Raw genomic sequence first — 16,145 nt, 5'->3', positions numbered from 1 at the left:
CTGCCTCCAGTGCCAGCATCCCATATGGGTGCCGGTTATATTCCCGGCTGTTCCTCTTCCAATCTAGCTCTCTTCTATGGTTTGGGAAAGCAGCAGAAGATGGCCCAAGTCCTTGGGCCCCTGCACCCATGTGGGAGACCTGGAAGTAGCTCCTGGCTTCAGATTGGCACAGCTCTGCCCATTGATGCCATTTGGGGAGTAGACCAGCATATGGAAGGCCTCTCTCTCTCTTTCTCTCTTTCTCTCTCTGCCTCTGCCTCTCTGTAACTCTGCCTTTCAGATAAATAAATAAATTTTTTTTAAAGGTAAGAATAGGTGTACGGATGGAAAATTGAGGATTCGGCAGTGGAAACGTATTCCTCCTGACATAAAAATGACACCATGGATTGCTACTTCCTTTTTAAAGGTATCAAATCAAGAACAGTGCCCAGGAAAACTGCAGGTTACGTCACCTGGGGAATGGCCCAGCTGATGTGTCAGTCCTCAGTGAGCGTCGCAGTTATCTGAGCTGTGGTTGCTGCTCATTTCTGGGTGGCGCACTCCAGGACCTCTGGACGGCCCTCAGAATTGGTTCTGTGCTCATTCCCAGTGCATATTTGGAAGTGGACATACTTAAAATTCATTTGTCAAACATAAGTCATAAAGTCTTCTAGACCCATATATATATATATGCCTGTGGGGATAGCAAGAATTCAAACTGCAGATTCTTGGGAATATGTTGGTTCCTAATGGACAGAGCTGTATAAGAATGACCCAAGTTATGCAGTTACTCACATTACTGTTTTTTTTTCCTACATGCATGTGCAAAGGGAGTTTCCCAACATAACTCCTAAAAATAGACCACGCCACCAGGCACACACCCTTGCTGTGTCCTAAAATACATGAGTTTCTCCTCTTCCATTTTTGGTGTGGAGCGAGTGAGTCGACTGCTTGCTTTGAGAAGGCCTGCGCTGAGCAGTACAGTGCTGGGTTGTGATCGTGGACCCTCCCAGTTACTGAGGATCTGGTTCAGAAAAGGAAGAGCCCATGGTGGCTGCTTCCAAGTCGTCTTTCCATTTACAGGCTTTTAAGGCGTTATTCCCGTAAGGCGTATATTCCATATATGGAAGGTGACACATGGAAATCGGCATTCAGTGCCTCATAATCGACAGTATCAAAGACGATACATGTTAATTTTCTGAGCTTTGTGTAAACTGGGCATTAAAGGGCACTTAAAATTGAAGCCTATATTTTTTAGTTTTCTTTAGAAATTCTTAGGTCTCCAGTTCATCTAAAAAATGGGACGTGATGATAAGTCCTTTCCACCTCCAGCATCTAGTCTCAGAAAATTGCTTTTAGTTTTGGTCTTTATGTTTCCATCTTTTTTTTTTTTTTTAATTTATTGATTTATTTGAAAGCCAGACTTACTGGTGTATGTGGGGAGCAGGTGGGGTCGGGGGAGATACCAACTGATTGATCTTCCACCTGCTGGTTCAGACCCCAAATGGCCACAACGGCCAGGACTGGGCCAGGCCGAAGCTAGGAGCCTAGAGCTTCATCCGGGTCTCCCACGTGGGTAGCAAGGGCCCAAGCGCTTAGGCCATCTCCCGCTGGTTTCCCAGGTGCTTTAGTAGAGAGCTGGATCAGAAGTGGAGTAGCCAGGATCTGAATCGGTGCCCATGTGGGATGCCAGCATTGCAGGTGGCAGCTTAACCAGCTATGCCACAGCGCCGCCCTTTCCCGCATCTTTTGTATGGGTGTACACACGTAGTCTTGAACAGAATTACAAAGCAAAGGTACCCAAAGAGAGTAGACATTGATAAAAAAAAAAAAAAAGTATAGAATAAAGTCTTCTTGGAAGAATAAAGAATCCTATAGTGAAATGTTCCTTTCAAATATATTCTTAAATTTAAAACATTAAGTTGTGACTCATTTTAGCCATCTGTTGGGGATAAGATGCCTGTGGTGCTCCCTTTCTGTCTTTTCTGGCTAATTGCCTGGTTCCTCAGTGGGAAGTACTGATCTCGGAGCAAACCATGGAGAGCGTGGAGCTCCCCTAGGGCCGTTGAAGCCCACTCTGCGTGCTAGAAAAATGATCGTCACGTGGCATTCCGCCCATGAGAACAGGCCGTGCCTGGTGCTGGCATCTGTGTCCCGTGTTTTCTTTGCGTCTCAGTGGTGTTAATGACTGTGCTGGTGGCATTCCTGTGCCCTTTGTGAGGCCCGGAACACTTCGCCATCATTGCCTGCCAGTGTAGCCTTAATGCTCTAGTGGGAGTTACTTCCGAACTGCAGTCTTTTGTTCGAGCTGCAATTACATTAAAACACTTTTAGATTAAAAAAATAAAGTGCCTGGGCTTCAGAAAGACTTCAGATTTACATCAACTGCCATTTGAACACAGCGTGGTAAGTGGAAATATTAAAATGGAGGCAGATGTTCACGCGTGCCATCAAGTGGGGAGCATCTTGTGGCTTAGTAGTGTCAGGAGGGCGACCTGGCTCTGTGTGGACACAGTGCTGTCACACACGTCACTGGGGTCTTGGGCAGCCTGCCTCATCTCCTTGGGGTGACTGACTTCATACTTCAGTTCAGACAAAAGGAGGGAAGAAACATATTAACATTTGTTCAGTGTTGCTTGGGTCCAGACGCCATGCAGGATGCCTTTGCTGTTTTCTAAATTGTTACTGAATAAAATTCATCGTTTTCACACTGCTGTTACCTGGAGCCTTTCTGACCGACAGGCTCCTGGCAGTGATCGGGTCTCTCTGTGAAGATTCACTGTCTTCATTATGCCCATGAGTTCTGAGTTAGAGACTGGCGGCCGTGAAGTTACCTGTTCGCCACCCCTGCGGTTCAGTGCCCTGGGTAAGCCCGGCAGGCCAGGGGAACAGAGCAGTGAGAGAGAGAGAGCCTGAGGCAGACACACACAAAGGCATACTGAGATGCTGACCCGGATATATAATTTAGAAACTTCTGGGTTATTAAAATATGTTAATAATCATAGCTGCATTTGAAATCGTTTCCTGGGTACAATTCTGTGTTTCAAATATTGCTCCACAAACTGATGTTAAAGCAGCCAAAAGACTAGCAGTATAGCACATTTAATCGACATCTGTTGAATCCTTTAACTTGTTGAGCTGGGACTGATAGACAAGGCGAATGCTTAGTGACTAGGGGTCTTGTGAGTCTGTGCTTATTACTTCATTCAGTTAGTGACTTCAGTGTTAGTCAAGCCAGAACACAGCAAATCCAGTGAAGAATAATAAGCAGGAGTGAGTGTTCTGAAACAAAGAAAGGATTCTGCGGTATTTACTTTTGTGGGCGTGTCTGGGACACCTTGATGTCTGTGAATGAATTTCACATTTTGAAAAGCCGCTGATTCGAGATTCGAGTCCTGGCTGCTCCACTTCCTATCCAGTTCCCTGCTAGTGGCCTGGGAAAGCAGCAGAAGATGGCCCAAGTGTTTGGGCCCCTCCCACCCATGTGGTAGACCTGGAAGAAGCTCCGGCCTTCTGGCTTTGGCCTGGCCCAGCCCTGGCCATTGTGGCTATTTGGAGATAACCAGCAGATGGTGGTTCTCTCTCTCTCTCTCTCTCCTTTTCTGTAATTCTGCCTTGTAAATAAATAAATATCTTTAAAAAAGAAAAGAAAAATCGTCATCTTCAAAAAGGAGCTCAACTTAAAAGTTCTCCAACCATGGTATTCCAACCCCCCCCCCCCCGCCCCGCCCCCAATCAGGGAGTCAGCTTGCTACAGAGATCATTTTCAAGAACCGGCTCCAGTATGCTGGAGCTTGGCTAGGCTCAGTTACTGCCAGGCGGGCTGGAGTGGAGCCCCGGTCCACCCTCCTCCAGTTGTTACAAGTGTATTGAATTAAATTTTAATTGCAATTAAGCCACTTAATGTTGCTTATGTTTTAGTTCTTAAGAGGTTTCTCCTTTTGGGCTCTTGTTTCTTGTTTTTATTTTTCTTTATTTCATTTTTCTCATCTAGAAACAAAATGGAAGAGAACAGGGTAATGTATTTAATCTAAAAGACTGCTAAAAGTAAAAATAAATACTCAACACTGAAAGATGTATCTGTGCCCTGATTCCAGGCACAGTCCTGCGCCCCTTGGTTTTTCTAGATATCACTTACGGGAAGCATTTGAATGACTCTGGAGTATTACTTGAGTATTTACTGAAGATCTTTTATGAAATAAACCAGAGATGCCCTGCGGTTCGCAGCCTTTGTCCGTTGTTTCACTGCTCTCTGATTGCAGTGCTTAGTTTCTGTGAAGGATCTGTGAGAGCCTGTGAGGGTGAAACAAAACCAACAAAACCACACCAGAGCCCTCCGCGTGCCAGGTGAGGCCTGCACGGTGCAGAGTCGTTGGTTCTGTTTGGTGCGTACAGAGCTTGTGAGTCGGTCGCTTCACGGCTTTCAACTTGCCTGTCTCTCTCAGTCCACTGCTCTGTGCAGAGGTAGTTAAGTCTCTCAGACGCATTCACTTGGAACAAGGGCAAGGGATGGCTGCTTTTCATCTCGGCAGTTAACCCTGGAAAATAGTTTCATCCCCCTTTTTTCCCCCAAAGATCTATTTATTTATCTGAAAGGCAGAGAATAGGCAGATCTTCCATCAGCTCCCTGGTTCACTCCCCAAATGTCCACAACAGCCAGGGCTGGGCCAGGCCGAGTCCTGGAACCAGGAACTTCTGGGTCTGTTGTGTGGCTGGCAGGGACTCAAGTGGTATTTGCTCGAGCCGTCACCTGCCGCCTCCCAAGGATCACTTGAGCAGGAAGCTGCTATTGGAAGCATAGGGGCCAGGCCTTGAACCAGCACTTTGCTAAGGGACATGGCTGTCCCTACTGGCAGCTTAACCCTCCGTGCGACAGTGCACAGCTCACCTTTGTTGCTTTTAAAACCATATATCCTTTCAGGAGAAACAGACTGATCACTGTTAATAATGGAAATTTGTCAGTGTTTGCCTGGTTTCACTTCCGTTGGTTGGAAATATACATATATATCTAAATCAAATTTTCAGATAACCAGCTTTGAACCATCAGCTATATTAAATAAAGTTAATTAAAGTTAATAAAGCTATGGATCTTATCTTTAGCATAAGCTTTAGTATATAATACTGAAAACAATAATTTTCATTTCAATGGTCCTGTTAGTTTACTTTCGTAAACATGCGTTAATTAAGTGATCTTTACAGGCACTCCCAGAGCGTGTGATTTACTTAGATAGGTGGTGAATGCCAGAGTCATTCAGTTTGGAACTTCAGTCCTGTCCTTTTATTGTCTTTGGCTCTTCTCTACCTTGCTAACTCCGTTCAGAGAGCTTAAAAGTGGTCATAATTGATCATAGAAGTAATCAAAGTGACTTGTTTTGCCCTCGCCTTGGGTTATTTTAAAGCATGGAGTTCTCCTTTCCCACTTATGCAGCTCTGTCCTATTCGTGAAAACAATTATTTGTGAGAAGACGGGTTTATGTTATTTCCGACAGAGAGGTTGATGGATGTGTTTATGACAAGGGAATGAGAAAATTGTCTTCCAGTGGTCGTGAATTGCACGTGACCAGATCCAAGTGCATCTCCCTGCTCACTGCCATTGCGCCATGGGAGATGGATGTGTATTGTGTGTTCTTTTGGGTATTTTACAAAAATTTATCAGCACTCCTTGCTTTGATGAGGTATTTTTTTCTTATATTTCTGCAGGTTTTTTTTTTTTTTTTGGTTTAACTTTTTACTTTTAAAATGTTAATATTTGAAAACATAAGAAGAATTCCAAAAGTTTGTTAAAGCAGGATTAAAAGTTGTTTTTGGCACAAAATTTTTTGAAATCCATGGATATGTTTCTCATAATAAGAGTTTTCCATGAAGTTTTTGAAGGCCTCTTGTATGAGCCCTGAACTGTTCAGGTATCTAGACGCTTGGTTTTGTTCAAGGTCTTCCTGAATTGAGGAGAAAATAAATTATATGTGGAGTGCTTGATGACTAACAATGACAATAGTCTTGGACACTCTGGACCCTTCTGGGACCACAGAAGACATGGCTGGATGATGAACAAAAAGAAATGGTCGGAAGAAACCAGTGCAGAGAAGAGAAAAAGGATTAGTTCTGATGAGGAGCTGAGGACTTTAAAAAGTAACTGCTGCTTGGCTGGCGCTGCGGCTCACTAGGCTAATCCTCCGCCTTGCGACGCAGGCACACCGGGTTCTAGTCCCGGTCGGGGCGCCGGATTCTGTTCCAGTTGCCCCTCTTCCAGGCCAGCTCTCTGCTGTGGCCAGGGAGTGCAGTGGAGGATGGCCCAAGTGCTTGGGCCCTGCACCCCATGGGAGACCAGGAGAAGCACCTGGCTCCTGGCTTTGGATCAACGCGATGCGCCAGCCGCAGCGGCCATTGGAGGGTGAACCAACAGCAAAAAGGAAGACCTTTCTCTCTGTCTCTCTCTCTCTCACTGTCCACTCTGCCTGTCAAAAATTAAAAAAAAAAAAAAAAATTAAAGTAACTGCTGCTGGGGGCTGGTGCCGTGGCATCCTGCAACGCCAGCATTCCATATGGGCGCTGCTTTGTGTTCTGGTTGCTCCAGTTCTGATCCAGCTCCCCACTGATGGCCTGAGAAAAGCAACAGAGGATGGCCCAAGTGCCTGGGCCCCTGCATCCACATGGGAGACCTGAAAAAAGCTCCTGGCTCCTTCCTGGCTTCGGCCTTGCCCAGCCCTGGCCATTGGCCCATTTGGGAAGTGAAACCAGCAGGTGGAAGATAATCAGTCTCCCTCCCTCTCTTTCTCGCTCTCTCTTTCTCTTTCTGTGTGTGTGTAACTCTGCCTTTCAGATAAATAAACTTCTATTTATTGAAAGGTAGTTACAAAGAGGCAGAGAGAGAGAGAGAGAGAGAGAGAGATCTTCCATCTGCTGGTTCACTCCCCAGATGGCCTCAAAGGCCAGAACTGGGCTGATCTGAAGTCTGGAGCCAGGAGCCTCTTGTGGGTCTCCCACGTGGGTACAGGGGCCCAAGGATCTGGGTGGGCCATCTTCTACTGCTTTCCCAGGCCATAGCAGAGATCTGGATTGGAAGTAGAGCAGCATGACTCGAACCAGTGCCCCCATGGGATGTCTGCACTGCAGGAGGCAGCTTTATACATTAAGCCACAGCACCGACCCCAATAAATAAATATTAAAAAAAAAAAAAAAGTAACTGCTGTTACAGGTTTACCTCACTATTTGAAGCGATGTGGAGCTGGGAGACCTCACTTAGATTTCCTGTGTTGCTGTCATTCTGTGTGTGACTCTGCCTTGTTCATCTAGAGACTGCCCACTGAAAAATACAGCCTTGAAAATCAAATCACATTTTGACTGAAAAGCCCCCCGTTGGGGGCAGGTGTTGGGCACAGGCGGTTTGTATCTTTGGAGGTTGCCTACTTTCTAGAGTCCCACTGTTGGCTGTTACACTCAGTGGGAAAAATGCTATTTCTTGCTCATTTTTATATACTTTGAAATTTAGAACCACTCAATTTCACATATTCTTGCCTTCCTAGAGTAACAGATGATCTCATTTTGACTACTATTTTGCCTAACAGGAAACCTGCAGACCTGCAAAACTTGGCTCCCGGGACCCACCCACCGTTTATAACTTTCAACAGTGAAGTCAAAACGGATGTAAATAAGATTGAGGAATTTCTTGAAGAAGTCTTATGTCCTCCTAAGTGAGTATCAAAGAAAATATGCATGGAGATATTGACCCGTTGTCTAGAGACATTTGTCCTGATTATACTTAAGTTAAATTTTCACAGAATTAGTTTGGAATTAGTAGAACTCTCTCTTCTAAGTTACTTAAAAATGAATGCTACATAGATGTCAGAATTGGCTTCTGGCTGGGCCGATAAGCCATACTAAGAAACGTGGAAGTCTGCCTAAGCTGTATTGTAGGAGATGAAAGCAAGTTTGGGACATGTGAGATATGTCAGCAAACTCTTTTTGTGGGTTTTAGGCCTCAAAATAAGAGACATGTAGGTCGGAGAAGGGGTAGGGAAAGACAGGCTCCAAATGAACCCCATCTGAATTTGGTGTGAGCTGCGATGAGATTTGATCTGAGTCTATTTTTTTATGATTTGTTTGATTTATTTGAAAGGTAGAGTTACAGAGAGAGAGCGAGAGGTAGAGAGAGGTCTTCCATCTGCTAGTGCACTCCGCAAATGACTGCAATGGCCGGGGTTGGGCCAAGCCAAAGCCAGGGATCCAGGAGTTTCATCTGGGTCTCCCACATGGGTGCAGGGGCCCAAGCACTTGGGCCATCCTCCACTGCTTTCCCAGGTGCATTAGCAGGGAGCTGGATCAGAAGTCGAGCAGTCAGGACTGGAACCAGTGCCCATACGGGATGCTGGTGCTGCAGGCGGTGGCTTAACCTGCTACAATGCCAGCCCCTCAGTCCATTTTTAAGGTAACTTTCTGAAGCTGCAATGCAAGGGACTCGATTGTTTTCTCTCTGTATTTCTGGGACTGAGTTTTTATTCTTAATTCTTGATGTTCCTGACCTCCAGGTCCTACATATGCTATAATGAAGTTACCTAAATTGTGAACACATGGGTTTGCATCATGCTATGACCTTGGCATAGGTTCAAGGCATTCTTGATTTATTTTAGGCTTTTCCACCTCATTATCCTGAAATCTGATCGGTTTCTTTTCCTCTGGCTCGAGCCCTTCTTGCTAACTTGACTTTCACCTCCTATGTCCAGATAAACTTGTCAGGAATGGGATTATTGGGTCATATAGATTGGTGTTTGTCCACTCATTCAGATGCAGTTACAGGGCCACAAAGCACGACAGCTAAGGCGCAGTTGCTTCCCACAGTGAGCAGGTGGGGTGTGGCTGGCTCCAAGGTGTTAGTGGGGTGGGAAGGTGAGAGGAATTGGGAAAGGCTGTGGTGAAGATCCTGCACTTGAGCTGAGCCTTCCTCAAGTACCATCTGGCAGATGCACACAGAAGACGCATTTGGAAGAGACGGTGTTTGTTGTGGGGTTCCCGAGAAGGCGCTGGAGCACAGCATGCAGCGCTGGGAGCGCAGGCAGGAAGGCTGCTGCGTGAGCAACGTGCCCCTGCCTGCAGCGGGCCATCACCTGCCGTGAACACAGTTGCCCTCTGTTAGCAGTCTTGTGCAGAGCCTAAAATTTCACTCTCTTAATCTCTCTGTATGCTAATTCTGACAGCCTGTCCTCTACCGTCCTTGCTGTCCTGAGAGCCTCCAACGTCTCTCTCTCCCAGGAGCCCTCGCTTGCCTTCCATATCCAGGAAAGCACCTCCAGACCAACTTTAATAAAACTATGTCTTAGTCTTTCCTCCAGGCCATGATAGAATTAGAATGCCAATAAATCAAAACTGGGATTTTGGGGCTGGTGCTGTGGCACAGCAGTTTAAAGCCCTGGCCTGCAGTGCCCGCGTCCCATATTGGTGCCGGTTTGAGTCCTGGCTGCTCCACTTCAGATCCAGCTCCCTGCTAATGCTCCTGAGAACATAGCAGAGGGTAGCCCAAGTGCTTGGGCTCCTGCACCCATGGAGGAGACCTGAAAGAAGCTCCTGGCTCCTGGCTTCGGATCAGCTCAGCTCCGGCCATTGCAGCATTTAGGGAGTGAACCAGCTAATGGAAGATCTCACTCTCTTTCTCTGTTCTACCTCTCTTTGTAATTGTTTCAAATAATTAATAAATACAAAAATCTTTAAAAAAAGAAGCTACAAAATTAAAAAAATACCTGAGATTTTTGTAAAATAAGAATTAAAGCTGTATACACACCAGTGACTATTATGAGCATTCATTCAGCTAAGTGCAATTCGCTTTTGAAAGAACCTACTAATCCCTTTTACTCGAAAGGGCTGTCAGCTTCTCCTGTCTGCCAGCTTGTCCTCAGGTATTAATTGAGAGCAGGTCTTCCGCTCATGTAGGTGTCACTCACTGCGTTGGTGTTTATTAGAGAGAAGTGTTGGAGTGACTCACTCATTTTCTGTGCAGGAAACTGCTTTGTTTTAAAGCATTGTTTGAAGTGCATACTGTATGAATCATTGCAAATATGTATAAATTTTCAAAGGCCTTGTGCTGGTAGCATTCACTCATCTAGCACTTGAATTAGGTGGACGTTTACTCATATTGTCCAGCCTTTGTCAACAACAGTGATAAAATTAAGTATGTCATATTCCATCTGGTTATTTTGCTCAGAAGGAATACATTTTTATTTTGAGAAATAGCTAACAAGAAAATATTCTGCTCTGTAAAGCATCACAACTTTGAATTGGCCTCGAAAGTAAACATTTTCAGTTTGTTTTTATGTGGACACATCACTTCCATTTTGGTTGGGTATATTCACAGAGATCCTGTAAGCAGAGATGTGATTTTCTTCTAGTTTCAACACTTGGAAATCTTTCGGTTTTCAGTGTTCACAGTGTGCTAAATTCCTTCTAGGGATATGTTTCTTGTTTTTGTGTTGTAGCTTATATTTTGTTTGTTTTTTAAGGATCTATTTGAAAGGCAGAGCATCAGAGAGGGAGAGACAGGTCTTCCATCCGCTGGTTCACTCCCCAAATGACCGCCATCGCCAGGGCTGGGCCAGGCTGAAGCCAGCAGTGAGGAGCTTCATCTGGGCCTCAGATGGGTAGTAGGGGCCCAAGCACCACTGCTTTCTCTGGAGGATTATCAGGGAGCTGGAGGAGAAACACAGCCAGGATTTGCAGGAGTGCTCCAATATGGGATGCTGGCATTCCACACAGAGGTTTAACCCACTGTGCCACAGTGCCAGCCCCTGTAGTAGATATTTTGAAGAATTTATAAATAACGTTTTGAAATTTCACTTTATATATAAAGGGATTGCTTTGATGCTACAGGTGCATCTGCTCATAACACTCAAATGCCAATTATGTGCCATGCTCTGTGCTTTGCGGATTTTCTCAGTTGATCCTCAAAATTATGTGAAGAAACTGAAGATGGCAAATCCTAATGACTTGTCCAAGGTTTCACAGTAAAGGATGACAGGGCTGGGATGCCGGAAACCAGACGGCTATGACCACAATAGCCTGTGTTTCTTCTGTTCTCTCCATCTTACTTCATGGAGTTTGGTTTTTGTAAAAGAGGCAAAATTTAAGTCTTTCGTTGGGGTTATGCTTTAGTGAATACAAAATTACTGAGCCATCTCGAGTTTGGAGGGAGGGTAGCAGAGAAACCAGAGAGGGTTTCCTTGGCTGATGAGCAAGGGAGACTGAAGGTGGGTGGTCAGACCCTGAATCCTTAAAAAAAAGAAGCACCTAGGTGAGGTCTTATTTCTGATCAGCTTTTGTCTTCCTCTGTGTTGAAACTGTGTTTGGATGGGAGTGCCTTTCCCTTGGTGGGCTCTGCGAGCCATCCCGGAGACACTGGTCACTCAGCATAAGCTCTCGTCCTGTGGAGTTGCTTCTCCAGGACCAGTGGGAAGAGGAGCTGTCCCGGGAGCGGCGCCTGCAGTCTTTCTCTTGCAGTGTCCAGCACAGCCTGGGACAGCACGCCGCCTCACTGATTTTCCCCAGGACAGTCTGATGCTTGCTGCTGCTGCTTGTGAGCGTTCTTGTTCCCAGATAACGCGAGGAGGGAAGGCAGAAGAGTGAGGAGAGCCGGCAGGCTGGAAGCTGGCACTTCTGTGTTTCTGGCCCTCGGTGATAGTGAGAACAGAGTGTTGTTATGTGAACACTTCCTGATTTAATCGTGACAAATATCAATACAGGCAATTGTATACTCCAGTTGCTTAAAATTTCAGAGAAAAGTTTAATGGAAAGCTTAAAGCAAGATACTTGCTGGCGTGTGTGACTGGGGGTTTAAAGTGAACACTCTTTTTCTCTCTGGGGAAAGTATGTTTTAATTCCTGCTTGAGTGAAGGAACTACTTTGATTTTTAACTGAAGCAAGCCTAAAATACTTGGCTCACTTAGTGATAAAAGGATAGAACGGGAAGGAAGCCAGATAAATTTGGAGAATTTTACACAAAATGTTAAGTCTTTAAAAGAAATGCAGTGAAAAGTTCGAGGATTATTTATTTTTAGTTTCTCTTTCTCTCTGCCTTTTAAATAAAGAGAGAGAGATCTCATCCACTGCTTGATTCTCTAACTTCCCACAGCAGCTGGGGTTGGGCCAGGCCAGCACCCAGAGCCCTGAGCTCAATCCAGGGCTCCCACAAAGGTGTCAGGGACCCAAGCACTTGCTGCCTCCCAGGGTGCAGGTGTTAGCAGGAGCTGGACTCGTAAGCAGGACTGACACTCGAGGCCAGGTGCTTTGATGTGGGGTGAGGGTGTCCCAAGCTATGCCACGCAGCCACCCCATGAGGGTAATCTACTGTTCTGTATAGCCAGCCTTCTTTCTTATAGTAACATAGAAAAGACAGTGCCCGCCAGCTTTCCTGAAAGGATAGACGTGTTCGTGGCTGGTCTACTGTTAAGTCTGCGATGCAATACGGAAGAAAGAACTGATCTGAAAACCCGGCACTCTGGCTGCTAACATCTGTTCTGTCGTTACCACATAGACTTGTAAGAGTTACATGCCTTACTTTTCTTAATTGTTAAGATGAATGTTCACACTACTTGAATATGCTCGATCAAACTGCTAAAGTTAACGATGGATGAATGAAAAGCTAATGTTTGGGCAGAGTACAAAAAATTGACAACTGAGTTTAGACATACTGGTGTTTGGGGTTTAACTTTTAGAGAGAATCTGATCTGTAATTGAAAACAAAGCAGGAAAAAAAAAAAGAACTCTAAACTTAGGGACAAGAAGTCTGAGTTTTGCCTTATAGAGAACTTTAACAGCTTCTGCTTTCACACGAGTGAGGATGTCCTGGCTGCTAGTCCTGTCACTCTTAGTTCATCTCGGTGGATCTGTAGTTGGGACTCGTAAGCGCGCCTGCATGTGTCCATCATTACACCACAGTACACTGCCTGACACGTCGTTCTCAACGCTTATAAGTGGACGTATGCATGAATAACGAATGCATAAACGATCTGTAATTCAGGCCTTTCCTCCTGTTAAGTTATTTTGAGAATTCTGAGGTTACATCCTAGGAGAGTGTCGGGACACCTAAATACCGGTGGGGAGAGGAAGAATTGTGGAGAGTTGGCTGGAGGAAAGCAGATGCGAGGGAGAGAGCACTGCTGGTCCCTGCACTGTCTTCTGTGTGGTGTGGGCGGAGTCGGTGAAACGCCTGGATGATAGGCGTGGAAACTTTGATGGTGGAGGCTGCTTGTTTTGATGACCAAGAGAATCCAGGGTGTTGGGCCTGAGACTAACCGTCAGCCCAGGCAGGAGGAAAGATGAAAAGAGAGAGGGAGAGAAAAGTCTTGTGTAATTAGGAGGGAAAACATCTTATGTCTGTAAATTCAGGTGAAATGTTCTATAATTGCTCATTGAGAAAGTCTCCAAGCAAATAATTGTGCTTGTAAAAAAACTCTCTAAGATAGAAACTGAGATATATTTGGAACCTAGCTAGACCTATTAAGAAGTAATATGGGTAGGGGAGGCATATTCGGCCTAGTGGTTAGAACGACCACTCCCATATTGCAGTACCAGGGTTTAGTACCTGGCCCTATGGCTCTGTCCTCCTGCTGCCGTGGACCTTGGGAGACAGAGGTGATGGCTCAAGTGACTGGGTTCCCACCACCCATGGAGGAAACTTGGATTGAGTTCCTGGCTCTAGGCTGGGGCCCACCCAGGCCATTTTGGGCATTTGGGGAATGAACCAGTATATGGGAGTTCTCTTTCTCTGTCTCTTTGCTTCTCACATAATAAAATAGAAACAAAGAGAGGGATAGCTTGAGCATAGATATTTTATATCCTTCCCAGTATGGTACTGTGCTCAATTTTTAGACCATATTTCTCTGCCTTAGTTTGAAATAGCAAACAGAAAGAACGTGAATATGAAAACTAAACTGAAACACGGCTTGCAACTGAACTAAATTTCTCACCTTCACTTTTTTTTAAAGATTTATTTATTTGACAGGTAGAGTTGTAGACAGAGAGAGAGAAGGGTCTTTCTTCTGTTGATTCACTCCCCAAATGCCACCACAGTCAGTGCTGTGCCGATCTGAAGCCAAGAGCCAGGTGCTTCTTCCTGGTCTCTCATGCAGGTGCAGGGCCCAAGCACTTGGGCCATCCTCCACTGCCTTCCCAGGCCACAGCAGAGAGCTGGACTAGAAGAGGAGCAACCAGGACTAGAACCTGTGCCCATATGGGATGCTGGCGCCGCAGGTGGGGGATTAACCTAGTGCGCCACGGCGCTGGCCCCAACATTAAACTGAGAAGATACTATCTTCAAACATATAAATTAAAGTAACTTGTTTCACACAACATTTTCTCCAGTCTTAGTTTTCCCAAGTCCCTTTTTCAAACTTTTTTTTTTTTTAAAGATTTATTTTATTTATTTGAAAGAGTTACAGAGAGAGGTAGAGACAGAGAGAAAGAGAGGTCTTCCATCCGCTGGTTCACTCTCCAGATGGCTGCAACAGCCGGAGCTGAGCCAATCGGAAGCCAGGCGCCTGGAGCTTCTTCCGGGTCTCCCACGTGGGTGTAGGGGCCCAACGACTTGGTCCTCTTCTGCTGCCTTCCCAGGCCACAGCAGAGAGCTGGATCGGAAGAGGAGCAGCTGGGACTCGAACTGGTGCCCATATGGGATGCCGGCACTTAAGGCCAGGGCTTTAACCCACTGCCCAACAGAGCCGGCCCCAGATTGATTGATTGATTTCGAAGGCAGAGTTAGAGAGAGAGAGAGATCTTTCAGTTGGTTCACTCCCCATTGGCCACGATGGCCAGGGCTAGGAAGCCAGGTACTTCTTCTGAGTCTCCCATGTGGGTAAAGGGGTCCAAGCACTAGGGCCCTCTTCTGCTGCTTTTCCTAGGCCATTAGCAGGGAGCTGGATCAGAAGTGGAGCAGCCAGAACTTGAACTGGTGCCCATATGGGATGCTGGCACTGCAGGCGCAGCTTAACGTGCAGCGCCGTGGTGCCAGCCCTGGTGTCACTACTGAGAGGGCTTTAGAGCTGTGCTGTCTAGTGACTCCTGAGCACTCGAGTGTGACCAGTACCAGGAAGGAAGGACTTCATTTCATTTCATTGTGATTAGTTTAAACCCGTAAGCCTCACGCCCCTAATGGCTCCCATGAAGTTACAGAACATTTCCCTCGTCGCAGAAAGTTGTCTTGGATAGTGGTACTTGAGAGAAGTCCATCCAAGATGCCCGCTGGCCTGGCACACATCTCTGAGCACGTGGCTCTTCCTCCAGCCTCTGATTTCTCAGGTGGAGGTGGAGCGCGGCTTCCCTTCTGCTCCCAAAGCTGTGAATGGGTGAGCAAGAGGCCTGCTGACTTTGTTTCTTAAGGAGAACACTCTTGAAAAACAGCGTGGGGAACAAGTGATGACGGTAGCTCTTAGAGTGAAAACTGCTACATGGTGGTGAGGAACTGCCAGCACACTGGTCTGTTGATGAAAAGAACTTAGGCACCTTTGAAGGATCCATAATGCATTCCCACCTTTTCTATTTAGGTACTTAAAGCTTTCTCCAAAACACCCAGAATCGAACACTGCTGGAATGGACATCTTTGCCAAATTCTCTGCATATATCAAGAATTCAAGGCCAGAGGCCAATGAAGGTAAGAAAATAAATAAAAAATCGAATAACCACTGTGGGAGGAAGGGCGGGAGAGGGGAGAAGGGAACTGAGCAGCCATGAACAATTGTGACAGTGATTATGAAGAACTGAGGCCAGGCATCAGTAATTTGGAGCCTTGGCGCTAAAAACTCTTTCAGAGTTGATTTGATAATAAACTGGAGGAAGTCCTAAAATTGCTATTTTTCCTGTGTGTCTAGCCAATAGTATAAGTGCCTGATGTGTCTGTGTGTAATAAAATGTTTTTTGAATGGCAGTGTTTCATATTCTTTTGAGAAGTCCAACGAAGGAATCTATGCAAGGATGGTACATCACACAATGGATTGTGGGGTTCTGGTGGTTTGGGACAGATTGATCTACCTAATTTAAACTCTTGCTGAATCTTTTGTTTACTGTTAGATACCAGTAGCCTAACATCAGCTGGGTGGGGTGTTTTCCTGTTGTTGATTTTGGGTGTTGGTACTAATTACCCTTAAAGGGCAAGTTTTTTGGAGTTGCTTTCAGAGGGTAACTAGACTGAC

General features: G+C 45.7%; 1 protein-coding gene across 2 annotated transcripts in view; it reads left to right on the top strand.

The window, feature by feature from the left end:
* Positions 1 to 16,145, top strand: part of CLIC4 (CLIC family member 4) — a 79,293-nt gene that overhangs the window by 49,911 nt on the left and 13,237 nt on the right. For both annotated transcript variants that reach the window (XM_051856667.3, XM_089301353.1), the window contains exons 3-4: positions 7,545 to 7,670; positions 15,501 to 15,607. In XM_051856667.3, the coding sequence (XP_051712627.1) occupies positions 7,545 to 7,670; positions 15,501 to 15,607 (233 nt within the window). The remainder of the gene's footprint in view (positions 1 to 7,544; positions 7,671 to 15,500; positions 15,608 to 16,145) is intronic.

This window comes from Oryctolagus cuniculus, chromosome 7, assembly GCF_051225735.1.
Source record: "Oryctolagus cuniculus isolate XC-2025 breed Fujian yellow rabbit chromosome 7, ASM5122573v1, whole genome shotgun sequence".
In the NCBI taxonomy this organism is placed as follows: Eukaryota; Metazoa; Chordata; class Mammalia; order Lagomorpha; family Leporidae; genus Oryctolagus; species Oryctolagus cuniculus.
Note: the sequence above shows the minus strand (reverse complement) of the source record. Positions and strands in the feature narration are given on the sequence as shown.